This window comes from Perca flavescens, chromosome 22, assembly GCF_004354835.1.
Source record: "Perca flavescens isolate YP-PL-M2 chromosome 22, PFLA_1.0, whole genome shotgun sequence".
NCBI classification, from domain to species: domain Eukaryota; kingdom Metazoa; phylum Chordata; class Actinopteri; order Perciformes; family Percidae; genus Perca; species Perca flavescens.
Window position 1 is genome coordinate 21510444 of NC_041352.1, and position 23734 is coordinate 21534177.

Sequence of the window (23734 nt, forward strand, 5' to 3'; positions counted from 1 at the left end):
GTGGAAGCATACTACTTGATCCTTAATGTGTGTCATTCATTATGCATCCTGTTTTTAAAGAACAAATATTGCCATATTATGTGGCCTCTCAAAGCTCTTTAACTTTTAGGAAGTTGCATGTTTCAAACACTGAAAGGAAGAGGAAGGGATTGTTTCAAATCTCCCATGCTGTTGTTGGATTCTTTTATGTAGCCTGCTGGTATACAGTAGTATAAGCACTAAATATAAGCACCTTCCTGTAAAGCTATTTGTCGAAGAATTCCGTCCATATTGGGAGAAGATTGGCTTGTAGAATGTGTCTGTCATGCAGAAGAATGGAGTTTGTGCAACATAACTGAACAGAACTTTTTTTTTTAAATGTAACTATATTTCCTGTTTAAGGTGCCTAACCCAAACCATAACTTAACCATAGTTTATTTACCATAACAATAACCTTTCCTTCACTTTGCTCTTACTGTATTTGCCATGTGTAGATAATGTAGAAAGTGGGAATTTTAGAAACGTCATTGGACGTAATTAATATCAGGATTCTTGTGTGGGGATACAGTTTATTAGATTTAGATATACATACTTACACAATATTTTGTATTGATGTATGCATGTATTCACTTGTTAGAATTTTTTGTAAAGTGGTCGTGTGTTGCGACAATGCAAAGATTACAAAGATTTTACTTTTTTTTTTTTCATGCACAGTCTATGTAACACAGCAGCTCTCTTCTGACAGCCGTTTATTGTGCATCTCCATATTGAAGTCGGGCAGTAGCTGTCCACGCTCCAGCAGACTCTCTCTCCCCAGCAGAGCTCCCATCCAGCTCGGTAGCTTTGGCTGCTGGCTGCTCTGTGACAGTCGACTGCCTACTGTTGGGGGGGCTTTATGCCGTAGTAGCACTTACCCATCCCTGGCCAGCCATTTTCTCTGAGAGTCTTCACACCCGGCAGCAGCTGTGTGCTCCAGCGCGGCCAACATTGTTGTTACAGATGTCCTTGGCCGCCACACCTGTACGTGATGAATTCCAACTTGGCCCGGTGTGCGTAGTAGGGGAACAGACAACATGGTGAATTCAATATTGCATGTGTAGAACAGGCCAGCTTGTGGGGTCGAGGGGAGTGTGTCATGTTTGATACATAAACCCTGATTAAATTTGGCGCCATCAGCAAAGCTGTTAGTTCAAGTTGCAGGCCATGAGTTGAAAATGATGTGTTATGAAGGTTTTACTTTTTTTTTTTTTTTTTTTTTTTTTCATTTTGGGCATTTCTTTATTTGATAGGAAAGCTGAGATATGAAAGGGGAGAGAGTGTGTGTGTGTGGGGGGAGACATGCAGGAAAACCACCACAGGTCAGATTCGAACCCTAGACCTTCTGCGTCGAGGAATAAACCTGTATATTTATTTATTTATTTATTTATACGGTTTATTGATCCCCAGTGGGGAAATTACAATTTATATATATATATATATATATATGCGCCCGCTCTACCTACTGAGCTAACCGGCCACACAAAGGTTTTACTTTAAGCATGCCTTTGACGGAAGAAGTCCACAGAGGAGTTAGGAAGAAAATCAGTTAAAAACAAACTACCAGCACAGTAAGGGAGCAGCGCAGCCAGCTACCTATCTTTGCAACGGCTGTGTTCTCCCTCTGTCAGCAGTCCAGCTGGAGTCGGGGGAGCCTGATGCCCCCATTAGGTTGTTTTGACAGCCTCATCCACAGTAATTAATACCAGGCACTTTGAAATGAGATTTATGTGAGACATGCTGTTTGCACTTCTCAGTTGGGGGAACCTTTAGCAGTGAACTGCTGCTGCGAGTTCAGGACACTCAGCTGCCTGGCTGCATCATCTGTGTACAGTTTGTTTTTATGCAGTACAGTAAACACAAAGTCTGAAGATATATGCTTTAAGACTGATATTGATTTATAAAGCTAGAGAGAGAGAGAGAGAGAGAGAGAGAGAGAACTAAGGAAGCCTTCATCTTGAAAGCTGATGTTACAGAGGGCTTGGTCTTAAGTGGGTGTTCTTTGTTTAGCCAAAAAATAGTAAATATTAAAGTAAAAGGAATATTAAAGGTAAAAGTATAACATATTGCACATGCACATCTCAACTGTCTCAATGCATGCACATCTACAGTACGTGATTAGTTTCCCTTTATGTACGCCTCATTTGTGATTAGTTTTTGACGTCAATAATGGAAATCAATAAGCTTTTACCTGGTGACCTAGTGAAGCTCATGTATTGTTCATTAAAGGAATACTTTACCCTCCAAATGACCATTTGTATATCAATTGTTCACCGAGTGTGGCCTTGAATTCATGAGGAAAATGTTATTGTTGCATGCCTCCACTGTGAACGGAGATTTAAAAAAACTGGAGTAATTGTAATAGGGGTCCACGTTTAATTCCAGATAAACTATATTGAAACATTTCCAAACTCTCACACAACTTGTGCAGTATAATCCAAGTCTTGTTTATCCATTATTGTATGCTCAGTACTTCCCAAATACATGTGTTGTCTCTAGAACCTAACCCCTATTTTCCACCGGGCGGCCCCCGCGAGCAATCGCTGCCATTTGAGTCAATGCTTGATATTCCACCATCCGCGCCATGGCACGTCCCAGAAGTGTGGGTGAAGCAGCTCTCCGCTCCGCTAAAGATACGTGCCAGGTCCATTTTCACGCGAGCCGCTCGGACAGCCGGGTCAGGAACTGAAACAGCGAGACTATCCCCCAATATCGTTTATGTCTCCTTTACAACACCATGGATGACGAGATATTCATCTTGGAGGTTGAAAAAACATAATAGACATCACAGATTTTTTTTTAACTGTTTAAAAGTCCCATGGCATGAAAATTTCACTTTATGAGGTTTTTTAACATTAATATGCGTTCCCCCAGCCTGTCTATGGTCCCCCAGTGGCTAGAAATGGTGATAGGTGTAAACCGAGCCCTGGGTATCCTGCTCTGCCTTTGAGAAAACGAAAGCTCGGATGAGCCGTTATGGAATCTGCTTGTTATGATGTCATAAGGAGCAAGGTTACCTCCCCTTTCTCTGATTTGCCCGCTCAGAGAATTTAGAACACCCATGAGAGAGAGAGAGACATCATGGCTTTCAAACGAGAAAAGTGGCAGTTGGTCAAGGCCACACCCCCATCCTACACCTTGCCCCGCCCACTCTCCTCCTCAACAGCTTCAGACACAGAAATGGCACATCCTAAGGAAAGCTCATTGTGGGACTGGCTCTAGTGGCTGTAGTTCTGCACCAAGGATGAATTTCGGGAAAGAGACTTCAGATACAGTATTAGGGGACCACTAAGGTCTATATAAAAGAGACTTCAGATACAGTATTAGGGGACCACTAAGGTCTATATAAAAGAGACTTCAGATACAGTATTAGGGGACCAATTAGGTCTATATAAAAGCATCCAAAGAGCACCATGTCATGGGACCTTTAATTGCAGGAGTGCCTGTAGTGGAAGGTAGATACTAGCTCAATAAACACACGATTGTTCTGTGAATTACATTGTAGAGACAATAAATCTGCGATTCGGGCAGAAAGACGCTCCGCTTCTTAGTAGGGTTGGGCATCGTTTGGGTTTTAACAATTCTGATTCCAATTCCGATTCTTCCTTTCGATTCTGTTGAAACGGGTCATGTGCCTCACAAATAAGAGGAAAGTTTTATTTTGATTCAATGGTGGGTTGCAGTTTGACGGGGCTTTTTCAATGTAAAATAAAGCCACACTAGAGCACCACTTACTGTGCTCCAAGGCTGCAACACAACAAGACCCTGTCCTCTTCGGAAACCAAAACTTGTGCACGTTAAATTGAGAAGCAATGATCGGATTTGAAACCAAATCCTCTAAACGATTCCAATAAAGAAACGATTCTACTGGAATTGTAAATTTTGAAACGATTAGGAATCGTTTCTCGATGGCCAATCCTACTTCTGAGACGCTCCCGGTGTGGTCTGGCGCGTGGCTGAAGGATGGAACAAAACCGGAACGCAGCACAGACGTGCCCAGAATCTGGGTTACTATTTACAACACTGACCCGTAAACGGTTTTCCCGCTTGCTCATGCACACTACTTGTCTGGACTCGCATGGACGATCAGTTCTTTTTTTTAGGGAGCTTTTAGAACACTCAAAAACAGCAAGTACACAGTCTGGGTCCGTTTGTTTCCCAATTATTAGACCGAGTAAATTAAATATCCTTTCCAAAACATTTTTTCCTACTTTACAGCAACCAAATCTTTTTTTCTTGTTTTATATTTGAATAATGTGGGCCATTTTTTTTCTTTTTTTTATAAATGGAAAAAAAAAAAGATTAAAGGGACACTTGTAAACAAATATTTTCTGTAGGAGAATGTATATTTTCTTTTTTCCTTTCCTGTAGATCACCTGGTGACCCCAGATGTATGTTGTGACCCCCTCAGAGATCCTTACCTCTATGTTGGGAGCCAGACATAGACCGTACAGTCGGAAAAGTTTGATAGTGTTTGCTGACTGTCTGTCTACATTGGATGATGTTTTAGTGCCATATAACTGCAGACATTAGGTCATGAGTTAGCTATGGCAGACAGTGAAAGGTTTTGGGGAGAGCTGGCTTTGAATGAAGGACAGGGAGTTAGGGAGTTTCTAAAGGGTCAAAAAATAATTCACATCAGTCTGAGTAAGGAACGAGCATTCAGGAAGATCACTTCACCCACTCATGATGGAGAATTCCCTTAAAATCATGACATTTTAAGGCTTTCATAATCACCACGCACACAAGTCCATCAATCAAACTACATAGTGCTCAAATTAATGGGAAGATGTGCACACCTGATGTCCATGTAAATGCGATTACAGCTGAACTGGCGTCACTTTTCCTGCAGGTTAAAGCTTGTATAGCCATCAGTGCGCTGTCCATCATATTTGAAATGATCGCTTGCAGCGGCAGCCTGGACAACGCACACCGACTCTCAGCTCCCCAGAGACGAATGTAAGAAGAGGGATTTATCAGTTTCTCTCAAATTAATAGAAGAGAGCATCGGCTGCGCATGTTCAGACCAGGGAAAAGCGATGATCTGAGTGGTTCATTAACCACTCAAACTTATCTCCCTCTCTGCTATAATTATCTCCCCCCACCCCCCCTCTCTGATATACTGTTTTGTATGCAAGGAAGGAGAACTCGATCTCCAGCAGTACACCGAGAGCCCACGTTGTTTTCCTTTTTGTTTTTTTTCATCATCAATCCGTTGGGTTGTAAGCCCACCCACTTATGAACTGGCTCACTAGCTACAGTAAGGGTCTGGAACTGAGAGCTGACAGAAGCTGTGCAAAAGTCTACAAATCTGAGCCTTTCGGAAAAAGATCGGAGCCGCGGAGGAAAGGAAACATGAAGGAAAAAAATCTCATTGAGACTGCAAAGATGCAGGGCAACGTAATGGTAAAGTGGCTTTCTCCGTTTTTCTTTTGCATGACGCCGATTAAATGATCTGGTTCCTTATTCATCTTTAGGAAGTATCCCGTTTCCATTAAACGCACGCGCTTTGGCGCACTACGGATGCGTTTGGAAATTTGCGTATTTGACGTTCACATTCGGCTCTTGCTTCGGTTTTGTTTTATCCCACTGAGGGGATTGCTGATAGTTCACGCCCTTTTTTTGTTTTCACGTGTCCCTTCCCTGCCTGCAAGTAGAACCGAGCTGGCGGAGTCGGAGAGGATATGAATCACAGTTAAAGGAGTTGGGAAGTTTTTGGTCCCGTTTTTTTTTTTTTTTTTTTTTTTTACTGGGCCGATCATAATGACTGACTGAGTGAGTTTTGGCTTCGTTTCGTTTGCCTCGTGGAGCCTTTGAGGGCAGAGGTAACCCTTTGCCCAAGTGGGGTCTCATTAATATTTTACTGCATCTAAAGCTGGGAGGTGCAGGATATATTACCCTGGCTGTCCTTCTGCTGGGAGCTGCAGGCATCTATATGGATGTAGCCTATGAGTGGGGTGAATACCAAATTTCCCTTGGGACTCTTTCAGATAGTAAGGGCCAGGATCATGACTTATAAAGGCTTTAAATGATTGATTCTTTAAATGTTTGATGTTTTATAGTTTATTGTGCATTCATATTTCATGCCTTAACACCCTCACTGATTTTCTAATCGGACCAACTTTGTTCCTGGGCAGTTAAGTTTGATTTGCCCCATTATTGCTTTATATATATATAGCGGAATAATCCGTGCCCTGCAAACACTCAAGGCCATTTTGGAAGATGTGGGCCACAGCTGTGTGGAGTCAGGCTTTTTCTAAATGGTTCCTTGGCTGAAGACGGTCTTTTCCTCCCTGTGGCCTTATTTTGTGCAGAGTGTGTTTATCCCTGCATAATGAAAAGTAAACACGGGTGTTAATCATGAGGATTTTGGTCAATTTCCCAAATTAGAAAGTCACTTGTGCTAAGTGAGATATAAAGAGAATATTTTGCAGTAGTCCTATTTACATTTTGCAAAGTTATGAAGCTGCGGAGAATCCTGAGCCTGAAGCAGTCTGTGTATCTGAAGATGTGATATGCATCACAAAGAAAGGAAATTGAGGTTCAGGCTCTTGGACGTTAGTGGACACTCTTCCATTTTCTCGTGATGTAGACCAGCACTTCAGTTTATCGTTTCCATTTGAATCTTTTTCCTCCCAGCTTAAGGTGAGAGTGCGATAACAAGATGACAAAAGCTAGTACAGCCAACACAGCTCATTCATCCTCCAAGAAATAAAGTTGGACATTTTGGAAAATATGTATATTCGCTTTCTTTCCACTGGTAGATGAGAATATCAATACCCCTTTCATATGTATGTCTTTTAATTGTGAAGCTACCGGCAGGAGACGGTTAGCTTAGCTTAGCACAAAGACTGGAACTAGTCTCTAGTCTTTTGTTTTGTCTGCCATTTTTTTTTTTTGATTACTTTTCCTTTGCTCTCTTTCTTCATTCTTTATTTTTTTATAGACTATGTTTTTCATGTATCGTTGAATTAATTTAGGGAACCCAACATGTCAAGCCCCTTGAGGACTTTCTGCGTTTCCTTTGCATGTCTTTTTTGCTAAATTTGTCGTATGTGTAACGCTGTTTTTTTTTATTTTATTTTTGTATATGTGCTAAATAAATTAAATCAAACCGCAAGCTTGCCTCACCCAAAGATAACCAAATCCAACTACCAACACGTCTAAAGCTCATTCCATACAAAAACAAAGTGTTAGTTTGGACACAGCCGCACTCTTTAACTTTAACATTGGATGCGACCTAGTTAATCCAAATCCTTGATTGCCAATTCAAGTTAATGAATAGGAATTTGATACCACTTTTATTGCATCCTTGGCTTTCTTTGTAATTAAAATATCCTCTAAAGAGTTCACAAAGGTTGACCACTAATCATCACCATCAATGTATTTTTTTGGGGGGGGGTATTTTTAAGCCTTTATTTATAGGGGACAGCTGAAGACTTAACTTGCCTTGTGTTATACTAGATGTGTTGGTTTTGGTAAATTTCTTTTGTGTGTGAAACAGTATCCCTCTTAACGCTGCTCTTCATGTAATTATTAGAGTTTGATGATACTTAGTTTGTAGCCTGGCTCCGCCCTCCTATGTACCGCTCAATTTTTATTTTCCTTCAGTACTCCGTCTGGGTTTGCAGTATATTCTTGAGTTTTCTCCGGTCAAATCTTCACCGATCCAATCAGTGATCAGAGGGAGTGGCTGAGAACGATGACTTTGAGGTTGTGCGCTAGTTTGAGTTGTAGTTCCGTAATAGCGGCGGAGAAAGATGCGAGCGAAGCCATTCGGTCAGTTATGGCAACACTGCCGAATACGCTGCTGAGTTTTGTTGGTGGCCATGATGTTGTGGCCCTCCTCCCCACGGGGTTCGGGAAAAGTTTGATTTTCCAGCTCGCTCCGTAAGTGGTGAAGGAGGTGGCTAAGGCGAACGCTAGCGATGCTAAGCCGACGTCACGACCAAACATTAGCTAAGTTATGGCAGATCCAGAGTGGCTCTGGGCAGATCCAATAGTTTTAAACTTCAACGGAGTACCCGCCTTCAAGGAAGTTAACACTTGTCAATGGAGAGCGGCCAGACTCTCTGTACAAATGAATGAAATGAAATGTACAAGAGTCTGGTAGGACCAGGCTACTATGAGAGCTAGTATGAGAACTGTCCAGTGGAGCATGACGTGCCGCTTCTTTTTTTATTTTTTTTATATAATTTTTGGCCATTTCCGCCTTTTAATCACCAGAAAACATCAGACATGAGACGGGTGGGAGAGGGGGAAGACATGCAGGAAACCGCCGCAGGTCGCATTCAAACCCTGGGCCTTTGCTGTTTCAAGAAATAAACCTCTTCATATGGGCACGCACTCTACCAACTGAGCTACCCGGGTGCCCATGACGTTCCTCTTTGACCACTGCCACATAAAGCTAAAAGCTAAAACTAGTCAACTACATACACATCCACTGACGTGTTTTGTGAATGTATCATTCAATTATAGGCACTAATACAATAATACAATGCTTTTGTACAGATTAGACATTAAGCTCTCAAGATAGCACACATATCCCAGAATGTGAAACTATTGCTTTGAATGTTCTGTGCAACGCTAACAAACGCCAAATCATTCAAAATACCCTTTAATAGACCATGCACTCATCTGAAAGTGGAAACAACATTTTCTTTTTTAGTCTGCTTCCCTGCAGTTGGAGCAACATTTTTGCAGTAGAGCAGTGGAAATGCACCTGCTGTAAAAGACTTCCATACGGGCTTCATCTCTCAGAGGAGTCTGCTGCAACTCCTGAAATCTTTTAATCAATTTTGGCCTCTTCACTGAGATCTACACGTTTAATCCAGAACTAAATCAGGCATGATTGTACTCTAGCCCTTGAAGGTTTTGTTTCGCCCCTAGATAGAAAGAAGCACACATTCCTACCTTTTTATTTTCTACAATTGATTATTGATGTATTGTTCCTAATGCCTGCATCCCTAAAATCACTCTTTGATTTATTGACTCAATCAGCTACAATTATTCAACCTCTAGGGTGGAATTTAGCAGGTGGCAACATGGAAAGTACATGACAGCAAAGCAGCATGACGGGTTTATTGCACCAAGCTGATTGCTTCCTGCACAATAAACCCATACTCATGGGACGGTGACTAACTCTAGTGTCTCAGCAGGAAGTCCTCTCAATAAGGGAACGGAATCTGCACAGCGTTATTTCTGTCCACCTAACATTAAGGTTGGACATTGTTGTCGCCCGTTGGGGATTCAGTGAAACCGGTAGGAACTTGAAAACGGATGCCAAAACCCCCCCAGGGTGTTTTGCCTGCACAGGAAATGGCTACCAATCTGCATTCAGATGCTAAAGGGGCAATGGCAGCAAAGATGTAACCACGGGATACATAGGCTATTATCTTACCCGTTCACTTGCAGTACAGCGTGGAGAGCCCTGTATGCTTGATGTCTGCAGATGTATGTTATAAGCTTCTGGCACAAGTGTGAGACCATCCTTAAACGGCTCGAACGCCCCATCTCAGCTCTTTCACTCAGTTTGTGTCTAATTGTTCTCTCACACGGCAAACATCCCTCTTCAAGGGCACAGGCGGCGGTGTTGTTGAACAACTAATGAGTTGGTTCTCTGGGCTGAAATGGGAAAAAAATAAAAGATTTATCTCTGCAAAATAGGAGATACTTTTAAAAGACTAAAACCAGTCATGGTTCTCAGTTTACACACAAAACACAAATCCACTTTTGCTAGTTTAGCAGTGGAAAAAAGGGTCTGTGCGCCAGGCGCATGGTTCAAAAGGGTTGTACTTAACGCTGTTACGTAACATGCAGTAAACCAATCAGAGTGTCATCTCCCATTCCTTTTAAAATTCAGGTGTGTTTGCACCTTGGCGCATTGCTATTATGATGGTGGATTTGCTAAGCAGGAAGGAGCAATGTTTAGGAGAAGAAACGGTAACCCTTTACTTGAAGGTATTGACATAATCGTGACATGACACTGTCATGAACATGTCATAAACATTATAAACAAGTCATAAACATTTATGACTTCTGTCATTAAGTGTCATTCGGTTTTTGTCGTGACAAGTTGACATTGTTTGGGATGTCTTTGTAATGACAACTTGACATTAACCAGGATGACGTTACCAGAAGATGTCTTTGTCATGACAACTTGACATAAAATTTCTTTGGAGTGTCCTTATTAAGACAACTTGACAGTAAACAGGATGACATTATGTCAAGTTGTCATGACAAAGACATCCGCTGGTAATGTCAGTTTGCGCTGTGCCGGGTGCAAGATTGGTCCCATAAACTTTAAAGTGTTTGTGTGACAAATATTCAATTTAAGCCGCTTCGACTTTAGAAGTATTGTAAGGTCACTATTGGGATTTTTGGTTTTAAATTATTTGTATTGCTATGCATTGAATTGAATTGAAATGTCTTTAATGTCCCCAAGGGGCAATTTGGTTCACGACAGGTAGCCAACACATACACATTCGCACAAAAACACATAAAAACATGAAATATAAATAGATAAGAACATAAATGCACATGTACACAATACACTATACAAGTGCTGTGACATGGGCAGGGATGGCAGATGACTTATAGTTTGTTTAGAAACCCAACAGCTGATGGTACAAATGATCTCAGGTATCTGTTAGACCTGGTGCAGTTTTTGGAAGGTATACCTCCTTCCTGATGGTAGGAGGCAAAACTGTAGTGGGTGAGTGATATTAGCCAAAATGGCCATTGCCCTCTGTTTGGCTCTGGCCTTATACACATACCCAATGCTGTTGAGGTTATTGCCAATTATCTTCCAACATATGTTTACAGTTTTACCCAGTCTGTTTTTTGTCTGTTGATTACCCTCAAATTGCCAAACCAGCAGATCATAGCAAAGGTTAAAATTTACTCAACAAAGGATGAATAAAAAGTTTTCAGAAATGATCTGTTAACATTAAACCCCTTCAACTTTCTTAAAAAAAAACCCAATCTCTGATTGGCTTTTTTACATATATAGTCTGTATTGGTGTCAAAGTTCAATTTGTCATCTAAAATGGTGCCCAAGTACTTGTATTGGCTTACCACATCTAACGCTGTGCCATTAATCAAAGTTGAAGCAGTGGTGGAAGGATTGCAATGAAAGTCAGTACACATCTCTTTGGTTTTAGAGACGTTGAGTTGTAAATATGAGTCCTTGCACCATGAGATCAAATTGTCCAAAACTGGGCCATTGCCCACCTCGTGATCCTGCAGAAGACTCATTATCACAGAATCATCAGCATACTTGATAATATGCCTTGATTCAAACATACTCTGACTATGAGTCATTGGTGTAGAGCACAAATAAAAGTGGTGACAGAACACACCCCTGAGGTGACCCTGTTGCGCACATGAGGGCCTTAGATAAAGTGTTATTTACACGGGTTCTCTGTGACCTCATAGTTAGGAAATCAACCAGCCTTGCATACAGTTGAACACTGATGAGAAATCAACAAAACACAAGCGTGCATGTGACTTGCCCTCTAAATGTCCAGTAACAAAGTCCAGCAGTGTTGCTGTGGCATCCTCAACCCCCTTACTAGATGGTAGATATGCAAATTGGAGTGGATCAATCATGTCCTGAGTCATGAAAAGTACACTCCTCTTTACAATACGCTCAAAACCTTTCATCACCAGAGAGGTCAGAGCCACAGGGCGATAGTCATTCAGCACCTTTGGAAATGGAACTTTTGCCACTAGGACCACTACTGATTTTTTCCATATCCCTGGGACTTTCCTTTGTGATAGCGAGAGTTGGAAAATAAATGTGAAAATACTGCTCACGAACACAGCACAGTTTTTTTAATGTTAAAGCAAACACTTTGGCATTTCTGTACTGCAAGTTAGTTTTTATTTATTATCTTACATATACGACTGTCAGCTCATCTCAGCCGATATACTGTATATCGCTCTGGCTGATTTTATCCATCTATATTATGGGAGATTAATCTTAATAATAAAAAATAGGGTTGTAAATTTAAAAGGATAGGAACCAGAGTTAAGGTTATTTCAGACTTTATTCAAATCTTACCAGTTCTCTACTGTAATACTGGACAATTTACTTATTTAAGCCTCTAAAACTAAATGCAAAATCACACTTATTTTCACAATTGAAACTGAATCAAAGCTTTGAATATTTGCTGTTGATTACTACCGAAGCTCCGGAGCCCAACAATGGTATTCAGGATAGCCGTACAAAATTCACAAAAGAGATGGTTGAAAAGCTCCAACCAAAGCTGGTGATACAGCTGATATTTTAGAGATTATTCCACCAGACAACATTGTGTACAAACTGTCACCTTAATCGAACATCAGCCTAATTTGCTGCCCGTTGTGTTCGCCCCAGAGCGCAGACTGGAAGCAGATGTGTACCTGTTTATATACTAAAGAATGCTTCTATTTTATACCTCGGACAGCTGTTTTGGTGTGTTACAGCTGCTTGTGCGCCTTCAGGCTGATGAGTGCATTTTGATGGAGGACCACCCTGCATGATTCGTTGCTCCACTACACAGTTAATGCCTTTTCAATACAACCGCCATGGCTGTGGGCCAACCTGTAGGTGTTATGTCAATAGCTCACTTCACTTTGTTTTCATGCCCAGCCATTTCAAACCACGTGAAGAAGAAGTGAAATCACAGCGCTGTTTGTCCACCTACGCATGCATGCTGCTTTATTGATCGCTGTGCGATGCCTGCTGCACCCTGCACCATGATTTTCCAGACATCTGGTATCTATGCACCTGTTACTACTGTCTTGCAGTGAGTCAGCATTACCATCATAGCTCTTTTGAGATTGTTGGTGCTGCGTTCTGAGGCTTTCAAAAAATATCAAATGGGGTCTGAAATAAGGTTTTAGCCATACTAAAGTAAAGCACTGGGCTGCAAGAAAGTATTATTGTTATTTAGTGAAAAATGTCCATTACCAGTCCCACCAGTTTCATCAGTCAAACAGAGACAAACCATAATAAAAAATCTTAAATTTAAAAAGTTTTAAAACCAGCAAATGTTTGTGAATTTGCTTAATAAATTACTTCAATGATTATCCCTCAATCAATTATCCAAATGTTTGTCATTTAATTTTCTGCAGATCAACAAATCTTTACAGCACTATCAGTTTATAGAGCCTTTATTTAAAATGAGCGCTCGTTTTGAAATTCCCTGTGGATACTTGTGGGATGTTTATATATTTGATTGGGGTTAGGTTCTTGCTAAATCAGAATGTGGGTGGCTGGGACTGAGGGACTTGATTTATAGTGACCTTTATGCGGGCCACAGTTTTTCAGCAGTGCCAGCTCACAACAGCAGCATTTCATTAGGCACACTGGAATCCATCATACTGAGTGTTTCCCCTTTGGCTACATTTGTTTGTCGAGCAATCAAGCGAGGATGGCAGATGGCTGGAGTTATCAGCTTTTGCGGCATAGGAGCTGAAATCATATGACAAGGGTAGTTAGTTGGATTTTATTTTGTCTGATGTAAAGTAATCTCCTCTCCTAAAAACAGACTGTTGTTGTTTTCCATAATTCACCTGTCTGTCCATCTGCTTGTGAGTTGAAGAAGAGCACATAAGGACTGTAATTGGGCGTTGATGGAGCATCTGATCAATACTAGTAATTTAAGGATCACTTTGTCTGACGTTGAAATTTCCAACTTTCAAAACTCACTTTGGAGCCTGTTAATGCTGCTTTCACTTTGACCTGTGTAGCAAAACATGTCAACACATTTAGCTTTTTAACCGGGAAAAATAATGCCAAACCAGTTTGTCATTTTAGCTCAAATAATCTTAAACATGTCTAATGTTGAAAGTGGGACTTTATTATTTGAGGCAAGTACAGTCCATCTCAAAGGAATTATTTAACATTATTGGAAATTAATTTAATTGCCTCCTTGCTGAGAGTTGCAGAAGAAGATTGATACCACTCTCAGACATGAGAGCGGTATTGATCTTCTCATCTAACTCTCGGCAAAAATAAGAGACTAAGCTAATTTTCCCAAAATGGGGAACTTATCCTTTAAATTATGGATGACACCTATAGGCCAGATATCTTTAACAGGGGGTCTGGGGCCCCTAGGGGGCCCTCAGAGTTACTGCCAGGGGGCCTCCAAATTATTGTTATTTAAATTTAAATTTTTTTCAGTACAGAAAAATACTTTGCATATCCCTAACATGAGGTGCGTTGGAGGGGGATAAGTAGGTCAAAAGTTGCAAAGAAACTCCCGCATACTGTTCTACTTTAAAATTAATTTAATAGTCAGCAACGTTTTGGTACTAGACCATCATCAGGCAAAATGAATAAAGGGAGTTCCTTTGCAACTTTTTAAGTTTTTTTTGTCTTAACATGAATCCAAGAAATTATAAGCAAATATAAATCAGCCTATTAGTGAACAAAAGACATTAATGGTAGGCTTACTGGCATATAGGTAAGGTAGTCACTTAGGTCCACAGATACAGGTAATCATAATGACATAACATAAAACATGATTTATAAAATCATACCAACAATTATTTTAATAGCTTAGTATTCTATGCACTATACATGTATGTATAAAGGCTTTAGGCTTTTATTGTAGGCCCAGATAAATATGCAACTTAATTTTATAAATTATGTCGTAGGGGGTCCCTGCTCAGTGATATATGTATGAGAATCTGGTCATTGCAGTACATTTTTACCAAACTATTCAGTGTTTAAACACACCTTGTGTTGATGTAGTTGTTCTGGACGGGTGGTGATCACTACCCCTGTTAATCACAGTATTCATGTATTGAAGCATTTACTTAAGTTTTATCGTGAACAGTTATTATTCAATTAAAGGCAAACAATGTCCCTGTTATTTGCTCTTCAAGGCAGGATGAAACACCAACACCAGCAAATAGTAGTAAAATAATTTTGTTATTTAGGGGTTTAAGTCTGTGTCTTAGTCCGAAACTGGACCGACTGGTCCATTTCAATTGATGTTACAACTTGCCAATAGTGAGATTCCAGAGAAAACAATGAGTAACTGTATTATTTTGTCATGAAAATGCAGCCGTTCAAAGACACTGAAGATCTGTTCAAAATAACTGTTATTTTGCAATCAAACCCATATTGGTAGAAACCCAGTATACTGCGCTTACTTTTTTATTGTTGTGCTATTCATTTTATTTACACCACAGAGATAATTGAATTTTTAAACCTGTTACAGTGGCATCACACTGTGTGCCGTATCTTGCTTTTACTGACTCATGCATGAAACTGTCCCACATAAAATCCTTGAGATTTTCAGGCGCCTTTTTTTTCCCCTTCCGTGTGCGTACAGTATCTGTCGGTAATTGGGCTTGTTCAAGCAGTCGTGTTGATTTATTTCTTTCCTGTTTTTATGTGTAGTTATTCATAATAGCGAAACAGAGAGAGTCCCAGTGTGCAATATATGAGTTGCAGATACTATATTCGGTAACACTTGACAGTACCGACATAACCATGACATGACACTGTCATAACTATGACATGACACTGTCATGAATGTGTCATAAACCTTATAAACAAGTCATAAACGTTTATGACTTCTGTCATTAAGTGTCATTCGGTTTTTGTCATGACAAGTTGACATTGTTTGGCTTGTCTTGATTATGACAACTTGACATTAATCAAAGTGATATTACCAGAAGTTGTCTTGGTCATGACAACTTGAAATTAAATTTGTCTTGATTATGACACTTTGACATTAATCAAAGTGTCATTACCAGAAGTTGTCTTGGTCATGACAAGTTGACATTAAATTAGTTTGGGATGTCTTTGTAATGACAACTTGACATGCGCGGAGTTTGTGGGGGGGGCAGGGGAGCACTGCCCCCCCTGGTAGCTGAAACGGGTAATTGCATTGTTTCAAAAATGAGTGGAATAATTACTTCTGACATAACCAGATATTTTATAAATACTTTAAAAACACAAAACAACTAAATGGGGATAGGTAATACATCTGATTTCATATACTGCTTTAGTAAAAATAATATTTTTTCAGGGCTCTGCCTCTCACCTGAGACCATTGTCGACGCATATGCAGGACGCAAAAAACAATAATTTGTTGCACTAGTCGGGACATCTTACCGTGCCAACGTTGCCATAAAGGTTGCCTAAATGCCATGTATATAAATTTGCTGTCAGCTTACTAATTGAATGCGCGTTTTGTGTAGATTTGGACTTTGATACGTTTTATTCCACTTTGTTTAAACGGCGAAGTTCACCTCGTTCACCTGTTTGGAGCTGACTGGTGAATGTGACGCGCGTATAGGCCTTGCTGGATACACCGTGACTCTGTTTGTGAATCTACTGATCGCTGTGGATGACTTGTTTTCATGTCATTGGATTACGGCAAAATACTGATCTGTTTTCTTAATGTGTCTTAACGTTTTATGGTGCGATTGCGCTTGGTTTCTGCGTTTGGAGAGGCATCTCAACAGACTGTAGGTCCAACACTGATTGTTCACTGTTAACTTACATGTTAGTTGAATTTAAGTGTCGGGGCATTCTGCCACCGTCTGTCTATTGTGCTCCAACACAGCCGTGCCCACAGGGGCGTCAGTTTGGTTTGAAATGTGCTGGGGACAGAGATGCATTCGGAGGTACATTTCCAGAAGTGCTGGGTACAATGACGCATACGTTTTTTTCTCTTTCGCGCAGGTCAGGTTTAATGTACGTAAACAATGACCAATGATTACCAAATTTCTCTCTAATATTGCTCCTCATAACCACGGAAAACTGTCAAAAAATAGAACCCAAAGTCCAATTATCATGGACGTTATCTGATATTTAGCGTTTCTGCTTCACATTTTCAGCAGGGCAGCGGAGCAGCTGTTGGTTGACTCCCAACGGTTCTCATGGGCTTTATAAGTCCTAACATGAAAAAGCTTAACGTGGTTTAATATACCTAAACAACGATCAATCATCACCACATTTCTGGTTAGATTTTTTGACAGTTTTCAGTGGTTATGAGGAGCAATATGAGAGAAATTTGGTAATTATTGTTTAAGTACAAGCTTTTTCCTCGCCATAGCCTGTCAAGTTCTTTTGACAGGCATAAGTGTTCATTTCAAGATATGGCCAAGATAAATTTGGTGATTGTTGTTGAGGTACATTAAACCACGTTAAGCTTTTTCACGTTAAGCAGAACAGGCAGCGTTGTGAACAGAGAAGCGTACAGCCTGCCCTGTGGGGACAAAGATTGTTGTGGATTTTTTGCATCTGTCGCTCAAGAATTATATGCGTTATGGACTTCTTTTTTTAACTAAATTGAGCTTGAGGTTTTAAATTGTTACAATGTAAATTCAAATCTGCTTAAAAAAAATAAACCTATGTTTATTTAGCATGTTTGTTTTGTCCATATGTGATCGTGCTGTGTTCCCCAAGTCTCAGTTGCTACAATGAGTTTTTTTTGTTTTTTTTTTTGCCCCCCGAATGTCAAACTCCGCCTATGCAACTTCACATTAACCAGGATGACATTACCAGAGGATGTCTTTGTCAGGACAACTTGACATAAACGGAAATTTACCTCTTTTTGTATTCATGACATTTTGACCTAATGATTATTATAATTAGATGTGCAAGATTAGAGACCAATTCTAGCACTTTTTCAGATAGATGTCTGACAGGAAATTTCACAAAACTGGGTGTCATGACACTGTTATGACAGTGTAACTAATAAATATTTTGACCTCAAGTAGTGGTACCAATTGTATTTGTCATTAAGATATCATTGATAAGACCTGCTGTCATGACAGCATTATGACAGTGTAGCTAATAAATATTTTGACCTCAAGTAAAGTGGTACCAATTGTATTTGTCATTAAGATATCATAGATAAGACTTGCTGTCATGACAACATTATGACAGTGTAACAAAAACATTCTTTGACCTCAAGTGGTGCCAATTGTATTTGTCATTAAGATATCATGGATAAGTCATGACAACATTATGACAGTGTAACTAATACATATTTTGACCTCAAGTAAAGTGGTATCAATTGTATTTGTCATTAAGATATCATGGATAAGACTTGCTGTCATGACAACATTATGATAATGTAACTAATACATATTTTGACCTCAAGTAAAGTGGTATTAATATACACAGAAATACGGCATACATACAGATAAACTAACTGAAAAAATAAAGTGTGCACACAAAAGAAACCCTTTTCAGTTCTATGAGCTCAATTGTTCTTTGATGACAAGAGTTCAGAGATGTTCAACATTGGGGCCCATATGAGTTTGGTTTCCGTTTGTCCTTCCACCATGAAGAACGAATCAAGGGAAATCCATCTACATTCAGAGTCTCGATCCTGAACAGGGAATCTCTAAACCCTGGAAGTCTCTGGGATGTGAAGAATCGATGTGATTCAATATCCCTCTGTGCACTGGGCCTCCCCTGCGTAGCCTTTTCACCTCCTCCACCTGTAGATAAGGCCAAAAAATTTCTCTCAATTACTATTCAGTAATAAAATCAATTGCTTAGGCTACAATGAAAATAAAATCAGGTCATATTTCAGTTAACCCCTATTTAAATATCTAAACCTCTATTCAGTTTGTACAACCGTTCTCAAATTTCTTCTCTTAGGTATCAAACGTATATATATCCCTTTCATGTACCAAAAGCACATTTATATTAATAGGCAACCTTTATACAAACAGTGCATTTCTAATTCAAGTTGTATGGAACCTTAGTAACATTAACACTATCCTAAATATAATTGCATAAATTGCATGTAAACATCTCTCAAATTGTATTATTTTCCCATAACTTAAGCTACAGTGTTGTAATCTAGAGGCATTAAGACTTGCGGGCTTATTTATCCCTCCCTGCACCGGTAACTGTAGAAAGAATGCACTAAAAATTTGCCTCTTTAAGTTAGCTACTTCACCATAAACTCCAGTTAAACAGTTAAACTCACAATTTGTACTAACATTCATTCAACAAAATACACACAGCTAGCTATAGTGTTGAAAAGCAGCATTACTTTCCATAACAAATAGATATAATCATTAGCCTTTTCACAGGCAATATGCAGTAGCTAGTCTGCTAGCCTTTTGTGGCTAATTACCCTATTAGCATATGAATACAGCACATTAGCTAACCCGTTAGCTTAATGCTATTAGCACCGATTAGCATGGATACTAGCAAACTCTAGTGTTAAGGAGTGACTCACTATTTTGCTGCCTATAACTCCGTGACGATAGTTGATTCTTTTGCTCTATTTACAAGTTAGTTAGTTAGTTTATCTGTATGTATGCCATATTTCTGTGTATATTAATACCACTTAAGGTCAAAGAATGTATTTGTTACACTGTCATAATGTGGTAATGACAGCAAGTCTTATCTATGATATCTTAATGACAAATACAAATGTTACCACTTTACTTGAGGTCAAAGAATGTTTTCGTTACACTGTCATAATGTTGTCATGAAAGCAAGTCCTATCAATGATATCTTAATGACAAATACAATTGGTACCACTACTTGAGGTCAAAATATTTATTAGTTACGCTGTCATAACAGTGTCATGACACACAGTTTTGTGAAATTTTCTGTCAGACATCTATCTGAAAAAGTGCTAGAATTGGTCTCTAATCTTGCACAACTAATTATTATAATCATAAGGTCAAAATGTCATGAATACAAAAAGAGGTGAATTTATGTTTGTCAAGTTGTCATGACCAAGACAACTTCTGGTAATGACACTTTGATTAATGTCAAAGTGTCATAATCAAGACAAATTTAATGTCAAGTTGTCATGACCAAGAAAACTTCTGGTAATATCACTTTGATTAATGTCAAGTTGTTATAATCAAGAAAAGCCAAATAATGTCAACTTGTCATGACAAAAACCGAATGACAGTTAATGACCGAAGTCATAAACCTGTATGACTTGTTTATAAGGTTTATGACACATTCATGACAGTGTCATGTCATAGTTATGACAGTGTCATGGTTATGTCGGTACTGTCAAGTAAAGTGTTACCCTATACATTGAAGAGCGTGTATCCTGTTGACTTTTGTAATATACTGTTTTAAAGGGGATGGACATAGAGTCAGAGGAGTCAGAAAAGTATATAACGACTATACCATTGGTTTACATGGTTCCACAAACACTTTACATAACCATTGAACGTTTTCCTAAGAATACCATAGGATTTTAGATATTTTTATCTCCAAAGTAGCCAGTGGTTTCTAAATAATTTACTACAGCATGAGAAGCAATTATCCTTCCAATGCCAGCTCACAGTTTCTCCTCTATCTTTGTGATCTGACAGCCTAATGATGGATAATTTAGCTTAAGACTAAAGTAATTTAAGGTAGTCTGTCCAATTAGATGATGGACATATAAAGTACAAATAACAAGGTCACATGAGACACAGTCATCTTCTAACCATATAAAACTGGGAACTATATTCTCAGAAAGGCGAAGCAGTGCTACTTCTGCTACTTGGGCGGAGTGATATGCTTGCAGCACCTGAAAAGCTCCGAGCAGAGAGTAGCAATGCTTCACCTTTTTATATTGTTTTTTGAATATTGTTCCCAGTTTGTATATGGTTAGAAGATGGCTGTGTCTCATGTGACCTTGTTATATGTTCACCCTGTGACTATACAAATCACAACATGTAAATAGGAACATGTTGATCTGTGCTAGGCTAAGCTACCAGTGGGGCTGTCGGACAGAGTTACAACACACACGGAGATGAGAAAGGTATGTATCGACTTGTCTAACTCTGGGGGATACGGTGAATAAGCTAAAGTCCCAATAAGTTGGCGTGCTCCTTTTCAAAAAACATGACAGACTGAGCTTGTAAAATTTAATCTTGCTTTGTGGGACTAGAAGATGTCTATAACGTTTTATTATTTTACATTTTACACCCTTATGTTTTTGAGAAGTCGTGAGTATATTTTCTTTAGTAATAACATTCATAACGAGACTACATAGTAAGCCATGCTAGCGACTCTCTCAGGCTGTAGTTAGCACAGGTGTTAATCTTAATGTTTAGCAGGTATAATGTGTAAAATGTTCACAATCTTAGTTTAGCACATTAGCATGCTAAGATTTTACAATTGACCCTAAACACAAAGTTGCCTACAGCTAAGGCTGATGGGAGTGTTCATTCAGAGGTGATTTCTGGACCAAATTTCATGGCAATCTACCCAATAGTTGTCTGTCACTCTGTGTTTGGTTTTCTAGTGGAATGCAAATGTTTTCAGCAATATATGAGATTTCAGATGACTCTGCATTCTTGGATGCGTCACCAAGGACAGTTTCCAAAATATTGCATGTGACAATGAGGTCAGCTAGGACAAGAGGGAGGAATGAAAGTAATAGGGGCAGTCAAGACACTCTTGGAAGTACTTGCATTTCAAAGTACTAGCGACCACCTTGTAAAAGTCCTGCATTTAAAGCCTTACTTGGATCAAAGTATGTAAGTATAACCAGCAACATGTAAAGTATCACAGTATTTATATTTTACACAAATACCGTCCTATATTATATACCCCAGTGAAATATCAAAGTATAAAAAAATAGATACTGCCCAACCCTACTACAGACAACAAAAGTCTACAACAGACAACTACATTCTGCTACAAACCTTCTGCTACAGACAACTACAGTCTGCTACAGACAACTACGGTCAGCTACATACAGTCTGCTACAGACAACTACGGTCAGCTACATACAGTCTGCTACAGACAACTACGGTCAGCTACATACAGTCTGCTACAGACAACTACGGTCAGCTACATACAGTCTGCTACAGACAACTACGGTCAGCTACATACAGTCTGCTACAGACGACTACAGTCTGCTACAGACGACTACCGTCTGTTACGTGCAGTCTGCTACAGACAGTCTGCTACAGACAGTCTGCTACAGACGACTACAGTCTGCTACATACAGTCTGCTACAGACAACTACAGTCTGCTACAGGTGGCTACAGACAACTACAGTCTGCTACAGACGACTACAGTCTGCTACAGACGACTACGGTCAGCTACATACAGTCTGCTACAAACGACTACAGTCTGCTACAGACAACTACAGTCTGCTACAGGTGGCTACAGACAACTACAGTCTGCTACAGACAACTACAGTCTGCTACAGACAACTACAGTCTGCTACAGACAACTACAGTCTGCTACAGACGACTACGGTCAGCTACATACAGTCTGCTACAGACGACTACAGTCTGCTACAGACGACTACAGTCTGCTACATACAGTCTGCTACAGACGACTACGGTCTGCTACAGACAACTACGGTCAGCTACATACAGTCTGCTACAGACGACTACAGTCTGTTAAGTGCAGTGTGCTACAGACAAACAGTCTGCTACAGACGACTACAGTCTGCTACATACAGTCTGCTACAGACGACTACAGACAACTACAGTCTGCTACAGACAACTACGGTCAGCTACATACAGTCTGCTACAGACGACTACAGTCTGTTAAGTGCAGTCTGCTACAGACAAACAGTCTGCTACAGACGACTACAGTCTGCTACATACAGTCTGCTACAGACGACTACAGACAACTACAGTCTGCTACAGACAACTACGGTCAGCTACATACAGTCTGCTACAGACGACTACAGTCTGTTAAGTGCAGTCTGCTACAGACAAATAGTCTGCTACAGACGACTACAGTCTGCTACATACAGTCTGCTACAGACGACTACAGTCTGCTACATACAGTCTGCTACAGACAACTACAGTCTGCTACAGACAACTACAGTCTGCTACAGGTGGCTACAGACAACTACAGTCTGCTACGGACAACTACAGTCTGCTATAGGTGGCTACAGACAACTACAGTCTGCTACATACAGTCTGCTACAGACAAATAGTCTGCTACAGACGACTACAGTCTGCTACAGACGACTACAGTCTGCTACAGACGACTACAGTCTGCTACAGAAAACTAGAGTCTGCTGCAGTTTGCTACAGAGAACTACAGGCGACTACAGTCTGCTACAGACAACTACAATCTGCTTCAGACAGTGCCATGGATAGAAGAAACAACCCAAGAAACAAAGTAAAATTTGTTGTCGGTCCTCAGGGCCGTCCACCACCTCCCCCAGGCTTCCTCCATCTGCAAGCTGCCCTTGTGAAAAGAGAGAATCACTGAAAGAAAGGGAGAGCTTTTGCTACAGCATTTACACTTGGGAACTGAGAATAAGCAGGCTGGAGGAGCTTCCAGAGATCAGGAAGAGGGAGTTCAAAGAAGAATACAAAGAGAGCCACATGACCATAACAAAGCACGAGTTAGAAATCTCCCACCTCAGGAAAACTCTCCAATTCCAGGGGGAGAAAATGGATGTCCCCCAGCGCCTGAGCAAGCAGGAGTATGACAAGATGGAAGCAAGGTACAGTATGAGGCGGAGAAACAAAATGTCACATGTTACAGACGAAGTTTGAGACCAAGGAGCTGCAGATTGAGCAACCAGAAGAAATTGAAACAGGTGGAGATGCAGATCTACCAAAGGGAGACTGAAATCCTGGATCTCATGGAGGAGAGGGACGATATCTCTCAGACGCTTACGGAGTTCTCAAACCAATGAAGAAGAAGAATAAATTATTTTGAGCTGGACGCACAAGAACAAGAAGTGTGACGGTGTCAGAAAGGTGGAGGAGGCTTCAGGTTGTTCAGCTCAGGTTGGACCACCATAGC

At 40.1% G+C, this 23734-nt stretch overlaps 1 protein-coding gene across 2 annotated transcripts in view; it reads left to right on the forward strand.

Annotated features, from left to right (window-relative positions):
- dpp6a (dipeptidyl-peptidase 6a) overlaps window positions 1-23734 on the forward strand; it is a 244933-nt gene that overhangs the window by 21001 nt on the left and 200198 nt on the right. The window contains exon 1 of one of the 2 annotated variants that reach the window (XM_028568971.1): window positions 5144-5421. The exons of the other annotated variant lie outside the window; for it this stretch is intronic. Within the exon in view, the coding sequence (XP_028424772.1) occupies window positions 5254-5421 (168 nt within the window). The 5' untranslated portion in view covers window positions 5144-5253. Of the gene's footprint in view, window positions 1-5143; window positions 5422-23734 lie in introns of those variants that run through there. 2 annotated transcript variants of the gene reach the window in all.